Source organism: Pantherophis guttatus, chromosome 1 (genome assembly GCF_059756535.1).
Source record: "Pantherophis guttatus breed Tessera chromosome 1, ASM5975653v1, whole genome shotgun sequence".
NCBI classification, from domain to species: domain Eukaryota; kingdom Metazoa; phylum Chordata; class Lepidosauria; order Squamata; family Colubridae; genus Pantherophis; species Pantherophis guttatus.
The window spans coordinates 145635082-145661531 of NC_142063.1; the positions used below are offsets into that span (position 1 = coordinate 145635082).

General features: G+C 37.6%; 2 protein-coding genes across 9 annotated transcripts in view; one reads left to right on the plus strand and one right to left on the minus strand.

Moving 5' to 3' along the window:
• UPP2 (uridine phosphorylase 2) overlaps positions 1-2455 on the plus strand; it is a 40724-nt gene extending 38269 nt beyond the window's left edge. Inside the window, exon 7 of one of the 2 annotated variants that reach the window (XM_034425528.2) lies at positions 892-2455. In XM_034425528.2, the coding sequence (XP_034281419.2) occupies positions 892-1064 (173 nt within the window). In that variant the 3' untranslated portion in view covers positions 1065-2455. The remainder of the gene's footprint in view (positions 1-891) is intronic. The other variant, XM_034425537.2, reaches the window with a different exon arrangement.
• An 8114-nt stretch (positions 2456-10569) lies between these two features.
• CCDC148 (coiled-coil domain containing 148) overlaps positions 10570-26450 on the minus strand; it is a 172466-nt gene continuing 156585 nt past the window's right edge. For all 7 annotated transcript variants that reach the window (XM_060687976.2, XM_060687975.2, XM_087881898.1 and 4 more), the window contains 3 exons: positions 20234-20351; positions 11891-12031; positions 10570-10813 (listed from right to left, as the gene is read on the minus strand). In XM_060687976.2, the coding sequence (XP_060543959.2) occupies positions 10667-10813; positions 11891-12031; positions 20234-20351 (406 nt within the window). In that variant the 3' untranslated portion in view covers positions 10570-10666. The remainder of the gene's footprint in view (positions 10814-11890; positions 12032-20233; positions 20352-26450) is intronic.

Below are 26450 nucleotides of genomic sequence, written 5' to 3' on the forward strand. Positions count from 1 at the left end.
ATCCAGGGCAGTGCACAACTGTTTTCATTTAAAATGCTGCTGAAAACAGAGAGTAACATCCTTTCATTTTGAGTTGAGTAGATGAAAGCGATCGTGTAAAACCTAAACTAAAACTAAACACCTCACAGTTAAAAAGCAAAGCACTCCTTCCAGGCCCACTTTCATTCCCATATGGGATGGTGCAGTTCTACCCACTTTAAAACTCTCTCCTCCCCAAAATATTGAGTGCAGTTGCTGACCCCTCCCCCCAAAAGTTGCCCACCCTTGCTCTAATGTGGCAAATAACTTAGGACGCTCAACAATAGTGTTTATTATACGTGATGTTTTTGTTTTCATAAAATCTATAAATTCCTCACAGTATTGTATTTTTTTATATGTAGGCAGTTCCGACCAAGAACATGACTTACGGGGAAACGTTTAAGTGCTATTTTTCTCCATGGTTTGTTTTAGTCTCTTAAAACATTCCAATCACAGATAGATGCAGTAAAGCTTGTCACGGGAGCCTCCAAATTCAGGGAGGGGTTTTAAAACTTTCCAAACGCTCTTATTATCCTTGTTGAGTTTTGAAGCATTCGTCGGGGGGCTCCAGTTATGCACCTGCTTTAAACTGAGTAAAAACAACATGTGCGTGTTTTTAAGAGCCATACAGGTGTTTTAAAAGGTAGCGGTGTAATGGTTTTGTTTTCCTTTCGAAGTAGAGTAAATACATATTGGCAGCCCTAGCAACGTTTTGTTATAGTTCTGCAACAGTTATCCTTTAATTTGGAAGTTGTTTAGTAAAATTCTACTATAGCATTTGCGGTCTTGCAGTAAAATTTATATTGACTACAATTATAGCTGTTATAAAAACAAAGTTGACTTTTCCCCCCTCCGTTTTCCTCTGCTTTCAAGCTGCAGTAGTCTGTGTGACTCTCCTTAATCGACTTGAAGGAGATCAGATCAAAGCCTCCCATGAAGTTCTAGCTGAGTATCAGCGACGACCTCAGCAACTGATTGCGACGTTGATCAAAAAACGCCTTGAGCTGACTAATGACAAGGAATTATTAGATAATGCAGTAGTCTAAAGTATTGCAGAATGTGTGAGCCTGGAACAGCATAATATTCATGGATGTGAATTACGAATGTTAAGTACATTTTAACACTGTAGGGTTTTTGTATGAAGCACAAGAACAGGAAAAGAGTGAATTGAAAAACAATTTCACTGATACTTTGAATTTAGGAGGAGGAAAAACTAAATTTAATTCCAAATACATTATATACTGGATTATGTTTTTTGCCTTCAGAAGAATTTTCTGCATTATTAACTATGGTACCTAAAATTAATATTAGTTAAGTACCAGCTGAAGGCAAAGAAAGGAATGAAACCACTAAGTATTTGAAAGGAGTGGTTTAAAGCCCAACATGTTTTATACAAGTGCTCTTCACTGGGGCAGATCAGTCTGGAACATTTCAAATACCTATCTATAGGCTGTTTCAACTTGGCTACCCTAATATTGATTTTGGATCGAAATTATTATAGACTGTTAGCTAATGGCATGAGATCATTTAGTGGTCATCACACAAGTCCTGTTCATTCTACTAAGATGTTAACTGAATGTTAACTTCATGATACCATGTCATTTACTGGACAATATAAATAATGATCATCGAAAATGCCAGACTTAATCCTAGCTAAATCAATATGTCAACCCAAGAATCCCCCTGAGTTGGCAGGGATTTAATTGTCAAGAGCACTATATCTGTAGGAGAGAGCCAAACTACCTCTTATTGTATATCTCAGGTGACAATTTGCCACTTGATTCAAAAATAGGGCTGCCATTCCCGTGTATTATGGCTCAGCATAGCTGCAAAATGAGATTAGAATGTGATTTCCTAACACAGTAGGTAACATTTTATTTTAGACACCTGTCAAGCATTGATCAAACAGCCTTAAAATATTTAAGCAGAAGATGTCAATGTATGGCAAGCTCAAAGCAGCACAGAAGATGTTCCTTAGTACATGACGCTATGATCCAAGTTGAAGAAGGAACATCCTGGTGCTGATTTCTGTAACTAACAGGTGATGAGTTTTGTCATGACAAACCAAGAGAAGGAAGCAGCAAATCCTGTACATTAGAGATGCAGAAGTGTGATCAGAAACTGCTACTGACAAATTCTGACTACATTTGTCTGCTACTCAAAACCCAAGAAAGGAGAATCATAATCCTTTCTAAATGAAAGAAAGTATATGGTGCTTAAAGAAAAGCTGTATTAAGTTGGATCTGAGAACTGTCTCATCTTATAATAATTTTACAATACATTTATATAATTCATTGTTTCATGTATCACAATACTTCTATTGAAAATTTCTGTTTAAAAAATCAGCTAGTTCATGTGGTAAAATAACCCATAAAAGAGAGTGGGGGAAAGAAAGTATTGTACTAGTGATTGTGTGTTTAATAAATATTTAAAACATGTTTGTGGTAGTATTTTTTCTTTTAATTTTTGAATGGCTCAGGGAGAGAATAACGATCTGAGCTTTGTGAACTGCCATTCCAATCAACTCCCAAAAGGACCAGTCATTTCAGGGTGGACATTTTGCAAAAGTAATGTCTATGTTCACATGATATGTTTAACCAGGTTGAAAATCTTATAGCAGAATTTTGGTCTAGGTTTGTGGCTATTTGAGAGGAGGTATGGCTTAGTGTATCACATAATCCCAATTACTAACTGTGCAAATCTTGAAACTGAAAAGTGATTTCAAGTTAACCCATGATCATCTTAATTTTGACCAATCTGGAAATGCTGAGTATAGGCAGAGACTACCAGAACACAATCATCTACCTCGGTGTTTTTCCATCTTGACAACTTTAAGCTGTATGGAGTTGTAGTCCATACAACTTAAAGTTGCCAAGGTTAAGAAACATTGATCTACTGTCATCTGACAAACAGGATAGTACAAAGATTTTCAGTGCCCAACCAAATGAGTAGCAATGTGTTCCCTCACACCACTCCATTCAACGTAAACGGGAAAGAAAGTGAATAAGTACCTTTCATACATGGCTCTCTTACACACACTGTAATTATATACAATTTTTTTTGACTGCTTGACAAAAAATACGAATAGGGTAAACTTAATAGATCTTTGATTAATGGGCTTTGGGTGCAATGGAGAAAACTTTTCATGTTTTTGAGCATATGTAAAATCTGGTTTGCCATTTTGAACACCCATAAAATTTCATTTACCATTTTATTCATGCATAAGGTACATAAAACATATTAAATATACACACATAAAACCTTATTTGTATTTAACAGACATCCTGATTTAATGAGCATTCCCTTTAGCCTCATTTGTCTGTTAAATCAAAAGTTTATTATGATTGCTGTGAGTAACATTTACTCAGCTGCAGAGGTGTGATTCCTTTTTCCATTTAAGAGTCACTACAAAGACTGATAGCCTGTCAGCATTTTTTTTTTTCAACTAGGCATTTTTTACAGCAGCTTGAAACATGGTTGGCTATAATGGCAGGATTGGGGGAATGTAGCAGGATATTTTTGAAAAAAGCAGAAGTGAAATTGAAGAGATGTATCCGTTTTCTCCTCCTGTTTATGAGGGAATAGCTATGCTACTAATGGCTTTTTTTCCTCTAGTGACTGTTTTGAAATGGGAGTTCCCTTAAGATATATTCTAAACTGAAATTCTACGGAGAGAAAGTAATAGTTGCCTTCAGCTGAGCAGGCAGGGAGTGAAATAAGAAGGAGCTCCTGCCAATGGGGAAATAAGATTGCCCACAAAGGCAGAATTTCAAAGCACCGCAACTCGATCTGCTGCGGTTTCAAACACAATGGAGGTGAGCCAGCAATAAAGCACACTCAGCTACCACCTACATAATAGGGTCACAAAGGTCTGGATTGTTTTGGAATGGGCGCAGAATCCTCATGTGGAAATGCTGAGAGAATAATAGTACTTGGCAAAGTTATTTTACTTGTTCTTTCACCATAAACATCACAGCAAGGCCTACCTAACTTGGACTGCAGAAATGCAGATCATTAGATGGTAGCAAAGAGAGTGTCCTAAATTTCTTTCCTGCCATCTAATGGTTATCCCCTTTTTTGCAGCCTAGAAAGAGTAGTCAGTGTTTCTCAACCTTGGCAACTTTTAAGAAGTGTGGACTTCAACTACCAGAATTCCATGCTGGCTGGAGTTAAAAGTCCACACACCTTACAGTTGCCAAGGTTGAGAAATGCTGCTCTAGACACAGTTCCACCAATTTTCCTTCAGAGGTTAAATGTTTGATTTTGTGCCTGAGTAGGAAATATCTAGGAGAAAGGTGTGATATAATTTCTATTTCTTATAAGCATAAATGAATATTACTTAATTAGATCTCATACATAGATTCAGCAGAAGGTAAGTTTTTCATTTCACTTTCAAGATTGCACAACAATGACAATATATTCACCGGGGTTTTGCTAGGCTTGCTCATTTCTGTGATTCATCTCTTCCCCAATTGCAAAATTTGAGAGCCTCATTCAAGTCATTTGTTCAGGGGCATGTGTAGAATTGCCTTAAGCTTTGTTCCTGCCACAGGGTTAGATCTTTTAACAATACTTCAGTGGGCAAAAGGAAATGTACTCTAGAACCAGAAATAAACCCATTTCCCCCTCTGTTGGACATTCAAACTAGACCTTGGAGCCTACAAAGCTAAAGTCAAAGATTATTGTAGTAACGAGCCTTTTGCCATGCAGCAATGAAAAGTCTAATTTGCGTACAGTGATTTCAAAGAACTAAACATCTATCACAATTCATGGAGTGCATGAAAGTAGTTTCTTTCTAAAGGGTTAGGTAGGAGTGACATGTATTTTACACTCTGAAAACCACTGTGCTGCCTCATTAACCCAACAGTGCCAGCAAAGCCTGTAATTCCAAATTTGTCATTCGGTTTTTGTTTTTTTTTTCATCGGCAAAAGTATTTCAGGAGTAGCTTTTTAACTCTGAAATTTACATGAATATATTATGAGTTCCAAGCATGAAGACAGTCTTGTCTGTCTGCATAAGAACCTGAGAGGAATGGTGGTGAGGAACCAGATCTAGCTTCATAGGGTCTAGGACAACTTGCCATGGCCAACTCACCATGAGACAACTTGCCATGGGATAACAGTTGCACTAATATCGAAGAAATGGTGGGATAGAATCATTAAAGAAAGGATGCAAAAGGAGGGACAAAATGAAATGTGAATGAAAAAAATTAAAATGATTTTTCAATTATCTTAAATGATTAAATCAAATGGTTGATTGCCCCAAAATGAGTTGTCCCACGGCAAGTTGGCCATAGTGAGTTGTCTCGTGGTAAGCTGTCTCGCAGTGAGTTGGCCACAGTGAGTTGGGCACAGCAAGTTGTCCCGTTCCAAGCTTCACATGCTCTCCAATGCACATCCCTTCCTTCTGTGTGTAGGTTACATACATGACTGCAATATGTTTGACTCACTCCTCTTGTAGAACTCACTGTATTGAGTCATATTCTGTAATGGGACTCAAATCACATGGCCTAATTCATAGGGCTATGCTAGGTTTGTGCCTCCCAGCATCATCCTTCCAGTGCCAACTCTTCTGCTGAAGCAGAGTGGTAGCAAAGATGGGAAGGTCCATCACGGATGCACTTTTCCATTGTCACATTCGTTACAAGGTCACCAACTTGAAAGCAGATTGGAGATATTCAAGGAGGAAAGCTCCATTCATGGCTGTAGGTCTTGAAGACAGTATCTTGCCTCAAATAGCCAGTTGCAGGGAACAAAATAAGAAAATATTGTTTCTCCATCTCCTGCTTCCAAATAACCCAGAAGTATTTTGTTGGGACATATAAGAAACAAAATACTGGAGTCAGATTGATCTTGGCCTATTCTTGGATTCGAACGGTCTTGTCAATATCAATAAATATCAGATTAGAGATGAGTTTGCATGACACACTGAACCATAAACTGGCTAAACACATAGTAGCCTAATGAAGTGTGGAAATTCTGATTGCATGGTTTGTATGTACTTCAATGTATTGTGCAAACCAAGGCCAGTTAGTTAACTCATGGTTAAGTAATCTATGATTAAGTAAACCACTATTCAGTTAAGTACAGGACAGCTTCTTGCCCAAACATGCCCAAAATGTAAAGAAGGCAATATCTGTAGAAAATAAACATTGGGGAGTTTAGTGTTTTAAAAACTGTCCTAAATCCTACAGCCATGTTTGACATCAACATATGTATCCTTGGACGTATTGGGTAACCTGCAATAATTGAAACAGCATTCAAAATTTCTCAGCCAGAAAGCAAGACATATCAGAAACAAATAGGCAACATCACTCTTGTTGCATCTTATCCCAGAAGTTCTACTGCCATGGTGTTTACATAAAATGCTAATCTATGGTTCCCTGAGCCACAGTTTAAACTGTTCCACTCTATTGCTTGGGTTCATACATTATCTAGGATATTGTAATCTAAGTACATTGGCTGAGCTTAAATAACACAAATCATCCAGCATCATTTTAACCCAGGCACAAAGAAGCCAGTTCTTCAACTCCTTTTTGGACATAGTGTTCATTAAACCTCCTTTTTTTCCTTTCCATTAAGCTATTTCTCTCTGCCCTTGTGCTTCTGTTGTATCCCAGCTGGCCTTTTGCCATCTGTTTCCTTAGGTGGCTGTACTTCAACCCTGCATCTTCTCACTTCTAATGCAGTCATCTCAAAGGAACATATTTTGTTAAAGTTTAAGAAGTTACAGTTTACAATGGCCATGGTATGTGAAATATTTAATGATTTTACAGTTAATAAGTTATATTACCCTATCAATTCTTTCCTGAAAAAATGTGTATTTGCCCATCAGATATGAGCTAGCATTTTTGGTGAATTAATTGCGATTTTAAATCTATAAAAATGTAACTGAATGGATGCAAATAATGATTTCACTGCTTTTCCATTGCTGTTCATGTACCAAACACTCCAATTCCTCTGCTATCACCTAGATCAGGGGTCCCCAACCTTTTGGGCCCTGGGGACCAGTTTCATGGAGGGCTTTTTTTCTGCAGATTTGGGATGGGACAGGATGTGGTTTGTGCCTTGCCTGGGCCTCGTGCATGCACAAATGGGGCTTCACTCATTTGCGTGGCCCAGTTCCTGGCAGGCTGTGGACTGGTGCTATTCTGCAGCCCAGCGGTTGGGGACTCCTGACCTAGATGGTTAGTGACCCAAATCCTGCTTATATAGAAGACTGCAAACATCATAAAAAGAAGATAGATTTTCCACAGTTGTTGGACACGTCTGTACAAAGCAGATACATGATTGATAAAGTAAGATTAAAAACAGGATTATAAAGGAATAAAGAAAGGAAACAAAGAATAGCTTCACAAGGACTCATTGTTACAGTTAACACAGTGATACATTATGCTGGAACTTTCTCATTGCACAGTACTTACGTTCAACCTTGATGTACAGATATGAAGTTTTGCAATACAGGCAACTTCCATGGCTGAATGAAATTTACCAAATAGATATGTTGATGGAACATACAGTATATTTTAGCAGCTTATCCACAGTCATCAAATAATTACCTACCACCACCATTTATTCATTTCAGAAAATCATTAAATAATTGCAAGGCCTAAAATACTGTAAAGTGGTCCGGCAAAGCCATATTACAAAAGAGAAGAGTGCCTTCCTATGAAAAAAAGAAAAAAAAAATTTCCAAAGTCCAAAGATGGTTGTGGTAGGAAGCTTTCACCTGTAGGAAACTCAACAGGCTTAATATTAAGAATGTAATTCTTACATATATTATAATAGCACTTAGACTTATATCCTGCTTCACAATGCTTTTACAGCCCCCTCTAAATATTTTATAGAATCAGCATATTGCCCCCAACAATCTGGGTTCTCATTTTACCAACCTCAGAAGGATGGAAGGCTGAGTCAACCTTGAGCATGGTGAGATTCAAACTGCCAAATTGCAGGCAGCTGGCAATTCGTTCATTCATTCGTTCATTCTCATTCATTCATGCATGCATGCATGCATTCATTTGTTCATTCACTCATTCTTTTCCCTGACTGCCCAGGGTAGCTCTCCTTATTTGATCAGTATGAGAACTGTGTAAGGTTAGGCTGAGAAAGTACAACTGGCACAAAGCCACTCCTGGCACACTGCCATTCCATAGTAAAATAATTTGCAAAGATTTTAGCATAAAAACTAGCCCTTAACATATTGAAAAGATGACTGAAGATGCCAATCAACCTGTTGCAAAAGATCTACCATCAGTAGAGTGGTCATTATTCTTGTTCATGGAAACAGGATGCTAAATTATGCCACTTGCAAGTATCTCAGCCATTCAATTAGTTCAATTAGCTACAGTCTTTTGACTTATAGCACATCCCATGTGGCTGTCCAGTGTCCTAGAGCATTTCTGGCGAGAGGCAGAATGCTTACTTAGTCTATTAACTCACTAGCTCATTTGTGGGAAACAAAAAAAGCAATGCAATGAAATGGGGAGAACAAAACCACCAAAAAGAGATGCTACTTTAACTGGAGCCAGCAAGTCACTTCTCCAAATCCACTTTCCCTTCCTGAGCTCCAGACATTTTATTCTGATCTCTGCTGAATTAGAGCAATAGAAATCTGAATAATGTTAGCTGGCTGAGAACATTTTGCCGGTGTTTATTCACTGCTTCCGGGCATTAGTGTTGCTAGGAATCCCTAGTAAGCCCAAGCCTTTTGCTTTAAAATCCACATTCTATTTCAGACACAATTAAGTAGAACAGTGATTAGATCATATATTTGGATGTTTGGAGCTGTTCAGGAAAATCCACTTTGTCTCTGCTTTCATCAGAATATCTTTTTCTACATACTCATACATTTTGATACTAATATACTGAATCAAGGCTGGCAGTTTTCCTGGTTCTGTAAGAGTCTGTCTTCTAATCACCTCATTTCCACATATATATATCCAGTTTATCCAAGACAAAATGCACAACACACTGAAAATGTTTATAAAATGACCTGTACCAAACTTTAAGCAGTGTGTGTGTGTGTGTGTGTGTGTGTGTATTTCCCCGTAGCTTAAAAATCATAACAAAAAAGCATCCTTCTTTCAATACCACCCTACCCCTTTATGTCCCCCCCCCCCACACACACACATTACAAAGATTTAGCAGGTCAGAAATTAGCTATGAACAATTGAGTTAATGGGGTATTTACTGGGACTTATTGCCAGCATAAACCAAGACAAACTGTCTTCAATCATCAAGTCTGTTTAACTATGATTAAGCGCTGCTGGGGTTTGCAGTCCTTATCTCTCTGCAACTACCGAATCCGCTGAGAAAATAGAAGGGCTGGGACTAAAATTTGAAGTCTGCAAGCCTTGAGAACTACAATTTATTTTTCTTTCGTTGGGCAAGTCGGCAAAATATAGAAACACTGCACAAGAAAGATAGCTGTCACAAAGAGCCCTATTAAAAAAAGAGAGAGAGATGTGGCTTTGAAAAATAAAAGTTTGCTAAAACGGAACCACTATCCAGTCCCCAATCCAAGAAACAAATTGTTTGAACTGTAGCTAATTGGCAAACTACAGATTTGATGTACCTTGTTTACATATATTTCATATGCAGGTGGCATAAATACTGGAAATGCTTTTAATGTTCCAAAATGAGATGGTTTACAAGTTCACTTTGCATACTTTATTAAGAACTTTGGTTGCTAAAACACTGAGAATGAATTTAAAAAATTACAAAGTTCATTTACAGAAGGAAATAGTTTGGATGATTGGTTTGTGGTAAACATGATGAATCATATTGGTTTCCATAAGTAAGGAAACTTTCCATTTTCCACGTATAATAATAAGAATAATAATCAAGCCAGAGAAGCTCATATTAATGGGGGGTTTATTATTATTATTAAAAATCAAGTAATAGAACTTGCCATGAAAATGAAGTGGGCTATTACTGCTCAGGTAAAACAAGCTGTTGTAAATTGGTATGAACGGATTAATTCTTAAATTGGGAATCTATCTTTAAGAAAATTGGTTGTCTAAAAACCATTGCAGGATGGTTTCCAGAGACTTGGAAACAAAAGGAGGCAGGAGTCCAATTGGGAACAGAAACGGGAAGGCATCCAAAGGTGCCTCATGAATTTATATAAAAGTTTGGGTTAATCTTTCCCAACAGATTGCTCAAGATTAGCCAGTGAGCTCTGCAGAGGATTGTGGTCTGAATTCTGGATATTCTAGTTGAATTCAGGGTCAACTGCTGCTTTTCTAGCCTTGATGCACACAAGTATATATGGTACATTCCCATATGAATATATGGATAGCCAAGTACAGGTTGTAATTTCCTGCAGGTGTTCATTGAGAAAGATGATTTCCTCTAAAAATAATTAGACTGCAGCTTCAGTAAATTGTTCTAAGAAGAAGTTCATTCAGCAATGCTTAAGATTTGGGGGCGGATATCAGTGGGTGGGTGGGTAAATAAATAGTCTATTGAAAACTGCTGAGCAATACATTATTTTCAATATATTTTCTCTATAAAGGAAAAGAAAACACCATCAACTCAGTATCCATCTTAGTTTTTAAATTATAATAGTTTATTTATGCATTCTTACTGGTTAGGAAAAGTTTTTTTTTAAAAAAAATAAAGGATTTGGCTATGTTGCAAAGCTCTATACTTTAAAAATTGTGGAGACCATGTCTCTCCTTGGAAGTTTAGGTGGAGGGATTTTAGGTAAGAGCTCTTGAGCATAAGCTGTGCTATGAAGTCCAGCTTCTCGGAGAGCCAGCTCAACACGAACTCGGGTATCAGAAATTATCTGAATAAAAAAGATAATACAATATGTTAATACAAGCCTCGTATAATAAATTGCTACAGTTAGAATCGACTGCAAGTCATGGAACAAGAACATGGCCACTTTTCTGGTATTAGGTAGAGAATTTGAAGTAATTGGAACCAACTAATCCAGGGGTGTCAAAGTGGCAGACCGCAGGCCGTGTCATGTGTCATGCGCAGGCCATGCCTACCCCAGCTCCGCGAAAGGAAAAAAACATTGTGATACATCAGATGACGGCAATGTGACACGGTGAGTTTGATACCTTTAAAATAGTCTAATCTCCCCAAATTTTTAACTCTAATTCTTAACTTTTAAAAGTTAATTCCTATTTCAAATTAGTTACCGTAATTCTTAGTGTTTATTAGGCACCCCTTTCCGTAGATTTCAGGCTGATTTCAGCTAACATGCCTTAGTATGTTATGTTCTTAGGTGCTTTTTAGATATGTTGCACTTATCCTGTTTTGTACATTTTTTCCCCTTATGCGTCTGGAATACTCTTTACTGATGTTGCTCTATCAAAGTCTAAGTTTATCAAAGTCTTATTTGTGCATGTACAGCAGAAGCGGGTTTCAAAACCCACTGCTACCGGATCACTCGTGGGTGCATGCACAAAAGCATCCGGGCGGGTGGGTGGAGCCTCCTGCCGCTGCCACTACCGATTCGTCCGATCCGGGGCAAACCGGTAGCAACCCACCATTGATGTACAGTATACATAGCAACAATCACAATTTGATTTGAATCAGTAGAAATGCTGTTTTTGAATACTATCTGAATGACTGGCTTCTCCTATCCAAATCAACTGGTGGTTTCAAATGTCAACCTGTGCCCTACCACTCCAGAAGCACATAAAATGGGCTTTCTTGATGCCTACTCCCAAGTTCTGGAACTCTACCAAGGAACCAGAATAGTCACACTTTTCTTGTTCTTTTGCTCTAAGCATTTCATGAAAACAGTGTTTGGGTTCACAGATTGCCCTAAACTGTGATGAAATATGCTTGGTTTTGGCTTAGTGGATGGCTATTTATATAAGAATGCCAATCTGCTGGACAAGCTACACACCTGCTCATCACTGAATGTATGCAACACAAACAGAGGTTTCTGTAGAATAAATTCTTCTTCAATTCCAATACCCATCCGTGCTTTAGAGGCCACTGTATCGGCCACCATCCGAGCAGGATCAAATTCTGCCACAATAGCAACCTGAAGAAGAAAGAAAGTAGGAACAATTCAGTTATACTCCTGCTTTTCCTACTTCCTTAAATAAGGGACCAAAAAAAATTAAACTTATCAGAAAATTACAGTCTAAAAATAAGTGAAGAGGCCATTCAAATCTGAGAACTTCACCTGTGTGCAGGACACTCCTACCCCAACCTATCCAGGTGGTCCAGGAAGGTAACCATATTACCAAGATGCCTAACAAAACCACCAAGAATAAGATCTCCAGTTTGGCTTTTGATGTAGATCATGCATCAAGGGTGATCAAGACTGTCTCAGTACTATATCTATAAATTCAAATTTCCAAATCTGGAAATCAGATTGAAATCAATAAAGGTCAGGCTTTAAAAATAAGAACCAGCTTTTTCAACTAACTTCAGAATATAGTGACAACCAATATCTTGTGGATCTAGGAGAGAATTATCTACTACATCAAACATTTGAGCAATCATATTTTGCAACAGTTGAATTTAATCAATTATCGTCAAAGGCACCATTATATATTTGTCCAAACTAATTCTCAAATATATAAAAAAACTAAGCCAGGGTCTGTCTCTTCACATAGTTTGACACAGGAGCAGTACAGGGAATCTTCGACTTATCACCACAATTGAGACCAAAATTTCTGTTGCTAAGTGAGACAATTGTTAAGTGAGTTTTGCACCGTTTTATAATGTTTTTGCCACAGCTGTTAAGTGAATCACTGCGGTTGTTAAGCTAATAACATGGTTGTTAAATGTATTTGGCTTCCCCATTGATTTTGCTCATCAGAAGGCCACAAAAAGTGGTCTTGATCTCAGGACACTGCAACTGTCATAAATACTAGTCAGTTGCCAAGTGTCTGAATTTTGATCACATGATCATGGGGATGCTGCCACGGTCATAAGCGTGAAAAGTGATCATAAATCACTTTTTTCAGTGGTACTGTAATTTTGAACAGTCACTAAACGAACTGTTGCAAGTTGAGGACTACCTGTAATTGTAAACTGTTAGAAATCATTTGTGGTCATCATAGCTATTAAGGTTTCCTCTCTTAATCCAGTACCCCTGAGACTTTTCAGTTGTGCACCTCTTCTCTCTGACTACAGTATCTCTTAATTTTAGGTTTTGGGTTCATCTATTCTGAAACAATCCCCAAACATCAGTCCAAAAGCTTCACTTCCTTCCTCAGATGAGTAATTAAAAGTAGTCAAGCTAAGTGTATACTTTATGTTTCAGGACAAGACAAACTCTTAATTTCAGGAATTTGTATCCAACTCACTTATGAGAGACAGCTTTGGCCAATGTAGCCATGAAAATGGCTCTAAGGAGAAATGTGCCACAGAATGGACTAGGGACCATGAGAGATGACTGAAGTTAACTGTGTAAAGCAGAACCCTCTCTGATTATGGAGTTAAGAGTTGAAAGAGTTTGGAGTTAAGATCTCAAAGGTCATCTAAATCTAACTCCTTGCTCAGTTCTGACAGAAGGCTATTCAGCTTTCATCACCAAATCACCAATGAAAGGGAACTATCATTTCATGATTTTTATATCATTTGCAGATCTCATATTTATCCCATCAATTGTTTCACCCGTATCATTAATAAAAAGTATTGAATAGTTCTGGGCCAAAACACAGCCGTGTATCATTCTACTTATTATGGTACTTTATTCTACAAGCTGATGTGGAGCCATTTAGGCATCATCCAGGCAATCATGAAACCATCTAACAGTTGCATCATCCAGCCCATATTTTCCCATTTTATTATGGAGGGCATAAGGGGAGACTTCATTACATCAGCTTTCCAGTCTATCAAGGAATGATACCGGATATTTTTTCCCCATTTGGTTAGCATTCTAAACTAAGCATGATGACAAATAAAAAATTACTTCCCTTCCTTCAGTTTGTACCATTTTAACTGGCACATACACCAAAGGATGCAGGAACTGGCTTTTTAAAAACCTTTATAACAAATCAGAAAGCACTGACAATGACTAATAGTTCTGCTTTCATCTGATGAGTCACCACAGATATTAAAGCAATGACACAGAGCATTCATTTGGAAGAAGCAAATGCAGTTCCCTTTCCAAAACTTTCATATTTGTAGTTGTTGTGGTTTCTTGGAAACATCCTGAGGTAAAATTGTTGGAAGGTTTTCAAGTTTTCATCTGCACAGACTGGAGTTCAAAAGCTTATGGGGGAAAAAACGGTAATCAATTGGATGTTTTGCTTAAATATACCCCATTTCCTTTAATTAGCCATTCAAAAATTTATTGTCATTATGTAACAGAAGCTAGATTTGGGACAATTTATTTATTTATTATTGTAGTGTTAACCCATGTTTTCAGATAATTGTTCCCAAAGTGGCTCACACCAAGTTTTTAAAAAATCCTGTCTTTAAGATTACTGTTCAAAAGGATCAAAATTATTGGGGGGGTGGGGGAAGAGAATTGGAATAAAAAGGAGATCTGTTTCTCAAGCCCCCTCCTCCCCCACCCCACCCCGGAAACAAAAAGACCAAGAAATATGAAGGAGCAATTTACATGCAGCAAAGGCTGGACTGAATTTCTCTTCCTGGATCTCTAGCTTTAATAACAATATGAGCTTCTTGTTCTTTTGGCCTGTGGGTGAGGCCAAGACCTGCTCTCTTCAACTCTGCATTCCCAGAGTATCCATTTAAAATAAGAGCTATGGATGTCAGGAAACTGATTTTATGATTCTGAAAATGTAGATAACAATATCAACCCCCAAAGCATCTCCCTTTAGAAGGGACTTCTTAAGTTGCTAGGCAGCCACCATACAAAGAAGCATGTATCTTGACCCCGGATTTGCCTGGGTCATCCACCCACTCACTTTCTCTCTTATTTTGCTACATGCTGTGCCCCGAATCATTTTATGTTGCTGAAATGTTTTGTCACGCAGTGTATGTAGATGTGGGCTAGTGGCATTCGGAGAGAAAAAAAAAGTAGCAAGAATTTAGAGCATAAATCAACCTGAAAGGGAACACGGTTCCTGACATATCTAATCAAGTGATTGAGGAAAAAAGACCAAGAAGTGAGCAAGAGAGCATTTTGATTGTGGCTTTCTTTGCTGGCAATGGATCCGTGTTTCCATCTTTCTAATATCCAGATAAGACAATGGTTTTATTGGCTTCAATAATTAAATATATTTCTACATTCTATTGCCAAATCATCAGCAAGGACACATGAATAATGAAAGCTATCCAAATGCTATCAAATGCTCAACCTAGAGCTGTGATTAATAACAGCATTCTTTTTTTAAAAAAAATGTGGATTCTTGTTGAGTGCCTCCTGTGAAAAGATGACTGGGGAGCAGTGATTTTATAGCCTGCCATGGCTATTGTTTTCACATCAAAGCAATACAATCAAGCTTTAAGTGACTTGCCATCAGTGACTATTACATTTATTAGGGAGCCTTTAAAATATAAGTGCGATACTTTAAGTAAAACGGTGGCATTAAGTTAATAGTAAGGTAATGCATACATTATCAGAGGAACATTTCTTTAGAATTATTGCTTTATGGAGTGGACGTACTCCAGCAGCAACAGCAAAGAATAATGAGTTGTTTTCAACAAACTCTTGAGGCCTAAAAGGGTGCTGGAGAAGTGGACAGAGACTGTGGTCCATCTCAACAAAGAGGTAGCCCTCAGGTAACCATTGCAATTGTAAACCCCGATGTCATGTGACTGTGATGCTTAACAATAGAGATTCTGACACTTTTGGTTGCTATTGTTAAGTATACAACTGTAGGTCATTAGGTGAGGTCATCACATTGTCACTATTTGTGACTTACTGCTGGTTTCCTCATTGACTGTGCTTTTAGGAAGCCAGCAAAAGTCGCAAATGGTTATAGCATGATCACAGTGTTGGAAGGAAAATCCATCTGGTTCAGTTCCAAGCTGGGAGAAAGACACTGGAAACATGGAGGCTGATTGGAAAGAAAGGTTTATTGGTGACGCCGAGCCACCAACCACATTTGATTCTGGGCAGCTGACAAAATGGTTGAATGAGTGGAAGAATCTTTATAGGTTTCTGTGTCTTTGAAGTTTGGACTGTTCTGGGGGTGGTGCAATGAAGGGGCTTCTGTTCTGAAAGGGTGTTGGGCAATTCCTATTGTGGCTAATGGCTTTCATCCTGTTTTGGATCTTGGGTGAGGGGCTGCTTTCTAATCCTACCATTCTGCCAAGGAGTTTTGAAATATCCTGTTTTGAATGGATTACCAAATCTGCATTTCTAAAAGCTGGCCTCCTCAGTTTCTGCTTGAGGGCAGGGAGACTGGTGCTGCTTTCTGCCTCCCTTAAGAGCATGTTTCTCCATTTCTCTCTTTGGGGAAATATAATATCCTGCCTTTTTAATATTCCTCAAAATATTTCATTCTTCTGGGATGGGAGGGCTTCCCACAATGGGATGCTGTGATGCCATAATTGTGAGCTGGGTACCCAGATCGCAATCACAGATGCATCACAGATGCTGCAACTGATGTGTGTGAGGACTGATCAAAACTTCTACTCATCCAACACTGTTGTAAGTTCAAATGGTTGCTGAATAAAAGATCATTAAATAAGGACCATCTCTATAGTTTACATTCACTGCTCAAAGGCAATTTTAATAATCTGGTTCAGATTGGAGACCAAATTCTTGTTTTGAAAGAACAGGTTTCTGTTTGCGTAAACTCAAGTATGGCAGTTCGGAACAACTATAGCTTTTAGTTTAAATTCAGAAAAACAAATGCTGCTTCATCTCCAGAGGCCACTGCTTGGTTTTTTAAGAAAAAGAATTGATGCAAGATTTTCTGTTTTGCTGCTGTTGCCAAATTTGGCAATCAGTAATAGCCTGTGGATTACTGAGAGACGTTTTAGTGCTGCATTACCTGTATGCGCCAGGAGCTGCACTACCTATTTGCTTCCTAGCTGATTTTCGTTGTCTACCTCAGAGTTGACTTTTACAGCCTTAAAAAACTTGGGGGCCATTTAGATTGCCTCTCTTAGTCCGTTCTAATCCAGCTTTCAATATTTCAGGAGGGGGATTTAGCCATAATGGACAATATTCATGAGTCCATCATGAATATTCTATGCAAAGGCCTCATCAATTGTGACTCCTTGTCAGGAATGTCCACCTTTCTAAGTGCATTAGGAATGACAGCAAGTTAGCTTCATTAGTTGCTCATAGCACATCTTTCCACCCAAAATTTGGGATCCTTTTGCTGCTATTGGTTTTAAAAGGGTAGGGTTTTAAATCACCAGACTAATGTTTTTGATTTCTAATGCTGCAAATTTGCTTTCTTCTGCAATATCCTCTAGGATGCTCTAAAATCAAAATTTAGTAATCCAGTCTGTTCTCATCATTTGCACTGAACTACAATAATGATACCCTCCAGTATGGAAAATGGACCAAGACGCCATATGACTTTCTGATTTCATGCATCTTCTCTGACTTGGCAGCCAGAGGAAGTCAATAAATTCTGGGTTGTGTCTACTGGCGCTTAGCAGATAAAAGCTGCCCACAAGCTAACAGGCACTCCAGGGAACATCTTGAAGAAGCACTGGTGGTGGTTTTCTCTGAAAAGCAGTAAGGAATTTTGGACCCAAAGGAATCTGTTTAATTTTCTCTGTGACTGGCAAGTATTTCTCACTGAGACCAAAACTAGGAACAATTTAACCACCGGTTAAATATGAAACTTACAAGTCAACATTAACAAGTCAAACCAAGCTGCTAGGACAGTGCAATATTGCCATTAGAAATACGATGTCAAAAGCTGAAATAAGTACTATCAAAAAAATGCTACACCAGCTGATTCATACAAACAGAGCAATTGTTGCAAAACGTAGTTTAGACAACAATGAAATGAATTTTATATGAAACACCTATGTATGCCATCTGAAGAAAAAAAATGAGAAGAGAAGAGTTCACTTTTATGGCAGGAAGAAACTAGATGCTCTCTGGTCTTATACCTTCAAACAGAGGAAACATGGCTTAGATGTCTTTGATCTAGTAACATTACACAAGGCAACCTAACAATACATACAGTTAAGAAGCTGGATACAAACTCCACACCAATTCAAGTTACTAACGGTTACAAAAACAGGAATTATTATTGATTGTATGATACATCAAACCAGGACTACTTGGCCTAGTGTCATATTGTTATGCGGGACATCAGTGTCATGTAAGCTCTTTGTGACTACTGGAAAAGTATCTCCAGATGTATGTAGCATGTTTTCCCCCCACTCTTTCTGAATGGTTGCAAATGAAGCGATCAGGCAGTTTCTGTCAATCCCCAACTACTATGCCTGTAATGCTTTGATGGCTCTAGTAGCCCAATGTTAATTACCATGAATTAAGAACCAATAAATACAATGAAACATATTTTTGAGTAAACATTCATGGAACTGGACTCTAAAACCTCAAGTTTTCAAATATTTCGAGTAACAGGACTTATATTTATGACATTTCTTAAATGAGAAGGGCGAAGAAGCATGCTTGCTGCAGGAGTGATGGACTGAATTGGTTTCTTTTTTAGGAATTACAAAGTCTACAAACCCAGCAGATGTAAATTTCAGCATTAGCCAGAAACAGTAATTGTGGATTCTGATGCCATTTGGTACCAACCTTCTACTAAGTTGGAAACCCATTCCAATGCTGTCACTTGCATTGCCTAAGACTCAACAGGCAAGACTACATAGCCTTTGTAGCTATAAAAATGCTTGAGGTTGAAATTATACCAAAGAAAAACTTTGACGATGTTTTCTGAATCATAATGGAAAGATCTGACAATATCAGAAATATATACATATATAAAAATCCATAGTGTCAGAATATTGTTGATTCCTGAAAACTAACTTGTTTGTAGGAAAAGTAACTAATTGGGAAATGACATATATTCTTTCCAAATGTACAAATATTTCCCTTGAAAATTAAGCATCAAAAAGATTTCTTCCAACCACTGGACTAGCCTGGCTCTCTGAATTATTCACATTTCATTCTTTCTACGTTCATTAATATAAAACTTGCTGCCAAAAAAAAAACATACAAACATATAATCAAGGAAGACAGGGACAAAGAAATACATTTATAGATATGAGGACACACTTAGCTCTCTAATGTTATTGCTTTTAGCCTTTATTTGATTTTTTTTTGTGCAGAATAAAGATATCCTTTTGCTATAGAATAGAATATAAATATTTCAGGGTTGTACTGTGGAGTCCTTGGTGTAACACATGGCATCACCATAGCATGCAAATCAACTAGAGTCCAGCAAAACATCTTAAGTAAGCTAAAAGATCCCAGAAAGGGAAAAATAACTCCAAGAGCCATCTACAATATAGAGTGTAAGAATAGTAACAGTCACTGTGTAGGAGAGATGGGCAGAAAACTAGCAGAGCACATCCATGAGCACCAAGTAGCAGTCAGAAGTTATGATGAAACTCCTTAATCTCATAATACATAAACAGACTCAACCAGAATTTCAACTGAGAAACTGTGAGCATCTTAATCCATGCAAAATATAAAAAAACACTAGAGAATTCCTGGAAGTTTGGCATTCAGACAAATGAGCCATCACCAGACACATAGAGATAAGCCACAATTACACACCATTCAAAATAGATGATATTTATTTATTTAGCGTATGGTTGGTCACACACAGTATAGATGATAAAATGATATGTGATGATAGATGATAAAAAACAATGGATCAGAACACCCCCTCTCTCCAGCATCCTACACACAGAAAACAGGGATTATTAACACAAGATAACCAAGCAGAAAGCAATTTCTAATGAAGGAACTACTAAGCAGAAAACCATTTTTAACACTATCCAATAACCAGAGTTCTGTGAATGGTATTACAATCCATGGATATCTCTATACCTCTGGGGAAAGAGACAAAAAGGAAAAGGGAAAAGCATATTGATTGCAGTCAATAATTTGGTTTCTGTAAATTTCACACATGTAGAAAACAATTAAGTCTAGTTCTAGACTTGGTAATGGTAATGGTAAAAGCCCTTCTGCCATGTGGACTTCACATATTAAGAATAACAATGTTGTATGTCAAAATACATAATGTAATATACAATGAGCTATAAAGGACAAGGAATTTTTTCCTCTTTTCATTTTGTGACAGATTGATGTCTCAATTAAATTTTATGCTGAGCCTTAATTGCATATGAAAACAGACAGTGAAAATACCTGTTTCCTGAGAGCATCAAGGCGCTTCTTCCTTTCTTCTTCTTCCTGGATTTCCTTGAGGATTGCCACTTTTTTCTCCATCAAACGCTTTTCCAACAGCTTTTGCCTAAACTGAACTCTTTGAACAAGAAATCACAAAATCAATGTCATGCTACTCATCTATCTTCTCAATATTACTTTATTATTCAGCCAACTATTGGGAATAATGAAGGCCTTAATTAAAGAAGCATTACAAACTGTCTTTTGTCTAGGAACCTTTATGTTACAGTTACAATACAATGCTACTCAGATTTATTCAGGAGAAAATATTAAGTTCAATAAGCATACATAGGATTAGAATGCAAATGTCTCCATTTTGTAGTAGACATTATTTGTGTATGAATCAATAAATAATATGTATTAAAATGCACTTAGATGGCTTATCACCCAATGCACTGATAAATTTTATTGCAATTTTCCACATCTACCATAGTCCAAATAACTGATACTTGCTAACTGAGGAAGAATCACACAAAGTCACGTCCATGCCTATGATAAAAAAACATGGCAAGCCAACTTTTGGCTTATCATTAGCACTTATCAATAGCACTTAGACTTATAAACCGCTTCACAGTGCTTTACAGCCCTCTCTAAGTGGTTTAGAATCAGCCTATTGCCCCCAACAATCTGGGTCCTCATTTTACCAATCTCGGAAGGATGGAAGGCTGAGTCAACCATGAGCCAGTCAGGACTGAATTGCTGGCAGTGGGCAGTGAGTGAGTCCTGCAGTACTGCATTCTAACCACTGCTAACCATGGCTCTCAACAAGTGCTTATGTACACAGGTGCTTTTTGCAAATTTCAAGCCACTAGCTAATTTGAAAAATATTATTATTATTGACTGTATTCCTTATTTACGTTACTAGCAAAATATCGGCCTTGATTCAAAATAGTGACACTGGAAGTATATAAGTAATTAATGAAATGATACCTGGCTAAAAATGGTTAGGATGAACTTTTTATACCTTTAGATAGCTACAAAATTGGTAAAATTGCCTCTATACAAGAAATAATTCCTTTGAAACAGGGAATGATGTTTACTGCTTCATCCAGCCAAATCCAATATGCCCAGAGTCACTTTTGGTGAGATGGGTGACTATATAAATATATATAACTAAATAAATAAAAGTTAAGCAACAATTAGTTTTAGTGTGATTTATAGTTAGCTATTAGAGGAGAGTTGTGTAACAATAAAATAATCCTGTTAAATCAGGGTTCCTTCTACTAGTTCAGACTATGGTATATCTAACATATTATTAATTCTAACTGAATCTTTATTTGGGACAGAATAGATATCCATTACCAGCTAAGTCCTGGGAGTTAAATACCATCCCAAGCAGAATATTCTCATATAATTTCCAAAAGTAGTCAGAGTCAGAGGAAAACTGATAAAAAGGAGAATCCTTTCAAATGATCCAAATAAATGATTCTTATTTCCATTACTATGTCTGGGCAATTCTACAATGTCCCTAGCTCACTTTTTTAATTGTATCTTCAAAATTAGATTTCATGCTGAAGCACTATGGATTAACTCAGAGACCTGAAAATTGAGGATGTTCAGAAGAATTTATATAGATTATATAGGGAAGAAAACCGTGAAGAATTCACAACTTCATATCTCATGTGACATTTACTTCATAAATATAGTCTGTGATCAACTACCCATAAAATCACAGAAACAGGCACCTGACACGTCTGCTGAGATATGCACTGATAAGTGAGCACTTTAAATAGAACTATTTATATAGATTCTACATAATTAATGGATCTCAAAAGCTTATCTATGAAGATAAGTTGCTCTGAAGCACTTTGTTTCGAATCTGAAAGAAGTGCAAATAAATAGCTGGGGAGAAGGAAAATTCATAACCTTTCCTTCCTTCCTTCCTTCCTTCCTTCCTTCCTTCCTTCCTTCCTTCCTTCTTTTCCCCCTCCCCTTCCTCCTTCTTTCCCCTTCCCTTCCCAAAAAATAAACAGAGTGAAAACACTATGACAGAGGAAGCTACAGATATTACTGTAACCTTTCTCTACTGGGCACCCTCCAAAAATGTTGCTGTTGTCCACATCAACAGAACTCTAGGGGAGAAACTGAATTAAGTGCATTTGATGCACAGAGGCCTCGCATTTGTGTACTCATGTCTGACAGCTCCAGCAAATACGTTTTCAAAATCTCAGTGCAGGCGGAGGATTACCCGAGTCAGTCATATGGGGGCTCAACTTCTTTCATCTGGCAATTTAGCTGGGAAAGAGAACGTCTGTTTGGATTAGAAGCCAGACTAATGTAAGAAAAATCGAGAGTGGGTTCCTGTGTCACATTTCACATGCATGCAGCCATGGGCAAATACTACAAAGGCCCATCTAGTGAAAAAGAAAAAGGGAGAGTCAGCTGGTGGGGATGGGGTGGGGTGGGCTGAAAATAAGTACGTTATCTGATTTCTGCCATTGAACAGAGGAGCACATGCTCTGTGTGAGTGTGAGCATCAGTAGAATTTAGAATAGAATAGAATCCGTGATTGGCCAAGTGTGATTGGACACACAGGGAATTTGTCTTAGTGCATATGCTCTCATTGTACATAAAAGAAAAGATACATTCATCAAGAATCATAAGGTACAACACTTAATGCTAGTTGTAGGGTACAAATAAGCAATCAAATCATATTAGGAAACAGTCAATATAAATCGTAAGGATACCAGCAACAAGGTTACAGTCATACAGTCATAAGTGGGAGGAGAGGGGTGATAGGAACGATGACAAGATTAATAGTAGTGCAGACTTAGTAAATAGTTTGACAGTGTTGAGGGAATTGTTTGTTTAGCAGAGTGATGGCATTCGGGAAAAAAACTGTCCTTGTGTCTAGTTGTTCTGGTGTGCAGTGCTCTATAGCGTCGTTTTGAGGGTAGGAGTTGAAGCAGTTTATGTCCAGGATGCGAGGGGTCTGTAAATATTTTCACAGCCCTCTTTTTAACTCATGCAGTATGCAGGTCCTCAATGGAAGACAGGTTGGTAGTAATTGTTTTTTTCTGCAGTTCTAATTATCCTCTGAAGTCTGTGTCTGTCTTGTTGGGTTGCAGAACCAAACCAGACAGTTATAGAGGTGCAGATGACAGACTCAATAATGTATGCCTGTGTGCGAGTGAAAAAAAGGAGGGAGAGAGAGTTGTACACCTGTTGCTGAAATTGCCTTGAGGATCATTTCACTAAAAAAATATAAACTTTCTAAATAATATGGGATGACGACTCAAGCACTGTTATGTGGAGTTGGATGCTGCAGTATCTGATGTGAAATGGAAGCTAATGAAGAGTGGCTGTTCCTTTTCGAAGAGAAAGAAAACATCTTTTTTTAAAAAAAATTCAAGCATAAAAGAATTAAACACTACGTCTCAAACAATTATCCCTTTCTCTTTACTTATTTGCAGTCACTCATCATTCTCAAAGATTCAGCTCAGCCCATAGCTTTTGGACTTTGGCATTATTAGGGAACTATTTAACTGAAATGGTTAAAACCATTTAAGCATCACTGAAGAAAACAAAATGTGTAGGCCATGTTCATCACGGAAGAATCATCAGCTAGTTCTTTATTTTTTAGGAAGTGAAGCTGACAAAATCTTTAGGTAAGATTTTAATCTCCCAATGGACTGGCGACTAGAGTGGGGACATAGCATGAGATTGATTGTTTTTTAAACTACGGTCACATCTAAGTACAGATCATACTAAAATGGGGGAAAAAAATACAGATGTTTTTAAATACTGCTGTTTATATTAAATAGATGTATTAAAAAATAATGTGGCATTAAATAGAGCTACTTTGGTCTAGTGTGTAATGCACTCATAAGAGTGAAAGCAAGAAACTTTGAGTTCTAGTCCTGCCTTAGCAATGAAAACCAGTTGGGAGAGTTGGGCCAGTCCCTTTCTCTCTGCCCAACTCACCTCACAGGCTGCTGTTATGGGGGAAAATAGGAGGAAAGTGTGTTGGATATGTTCCCCATCTTGATTTATTTATAAAAATAGTAAATGCAGGAAATAACTGACTGCACCCCATTGTATAACACCAACACAATTATTAAATTTGTGGATGACACAACAGTGGTGGGGCTCATTAATAAGAACAATGAGCCTGCTTACAGGAAGGAAGTACAAGGGCTGACATTGTGGTGTAATGAAAATAATCTCACACTTAACACCACAAAAACTAAAGAACTTATAATTGACTTCAGGAGTAAGAGAGATGTACATTTATTATTGTACATAAATGGTGAGGAGGTGGAGAGGGTGGGTAGTTTTAAATTTCTGGGCATTTATATCTCGGATATATCTCATGGACTATGAATGCTAACATGCTTGTGAAGAAGGCACAGAAGAGGCTGTACTTCCTGAGAATGCTCAGGAAGATAAATCTATCTCAGCATCTACTTCTGTCCTACTATCGCAGCACCATTGAGAGTGTCCTGACATACGGCATTCTTGCATGGTATGGGAGCAGCTCTGTAGCGGACAAAAAAGCTCTACAGAGAATCATTAAAACTGCCCAGAATATCATCGGAGTCCAGCTGCCAGCCCTGGATTACATCTTTGAATCTCGCTGTTTGAGAAAGTTGCATAACATTCTCAGAGACTCTTCCCATCCTGCTTACAATCTTTTTGGACTGTTGCCTTCTGGCAGAAGACACAGAACAATTAAAACTCGGACCACACGTTTTCTGAATAGTTTTTATCCCAGAGCTATAATTGCACTCAACAATGAACTAAAGGGCCACCATCAGTGAGCTGTTGGACAGTATTAGCTGATCGGTTGTGTGGATGTTTGGGTGGTTTAAGGGTGGAGAATTGTGGTGGGTAGGGGTGTGTTTGGGGATTGTTATGTGTGTTGGACCTGGTCTTTGGGTGTTAAGTGAATTTCGTTGTATGGGTATACTGTATATATATGTACAATGACAATAGAGTTATTTATTTTATTTATTTATTTAAATAAATAAATAAAATTAAGGAATGACAGATGTAATAGGAGGCTCTAAGATTTTCTGAAATTGTTCTTCCAAAGTTGGATTCATGGCTGTGAACCATGAACTGGCCAATTCTGCAGGCTTCAGGGCTCACTCACTCCTTTTTTCCCCATCTGTCTGGTGCTTTCAAAATCGGAGAAATCTCAACCAGAGACCATAAAAGGAGCATGGTGAGAACTGGTCTAAAGTTGACTCTGATGCATTTAGGCTCCTAAGGTTTCTTAACTCTTTCCCATCCTCCATCTCTTGAGGTATTTTAAACCAGACATTTGCTTCATGGAAATGGCTGAAGGATCCTAATTCTCTATTCAATCTCATTTTTATGTTACCAGGCTACAGAAAAGCAGGAGTTTGGAATTGTTGGAGGATTCCAATCTCAAAGTATAAAAGATTATAATAAAAGATTGAAAAAGAGGACAAAAAGTGTCCATAGCACTTTATCAGATCTATAGGAAGGTTGAAGGTTATTCCTTGCTTTGAATTGAATGACAGAATTTGAAAGCACATAATGATAGAATTACACTAGAAAGTGATCTCTAACCTCCTGCTAATGACAGAATACTTGCATGGGATGTAAAGAAAAGGCAGCATAATTACTTATCACTGATGAGAGTCACCATCTCCAAGGCAATCTGTTAAATATTCAGCAGCACTGCTGCATAGCCTATATAATCAGAAATTTATTCCTTAGATTTATCTTAAATCCCTTGTTAGAAATTTAAAATTAGGTCCTATCCCATTGAACTAGAGAGAATATATTTGTCTTATGGAACAGCCTTTCTAAAATAGCTGGATGCTACAAATCTATAGCTATAGATTTATATAGCTCAATTACATAAGCCATCATTGAGTTATAGCAGAAGAAATCCTACTGCTTATAATCTTGGAGAAAACAATTGCTGGTCATGGTTCATAGCACTGGGATAGATGGAAGAATAATACAAATAGAAAGACCTATGTTCATGCAAGGACATGGTAAATTGACTGAAGGTAAGTACCTACAGGAAGAGATCCAGTGATCCTGGAATTATCATTCTTTACATAAATTCTATACTATGCAAAATTTACCGGTAAGTTGTTTCAGTTTTACATCAGTAGAAGATTGAGATACAAAGGTTCACAAATCATTTTGAAATTGAAATATTTCAAGCCCAAAACACTTTGAGCTAGACACACCTGTT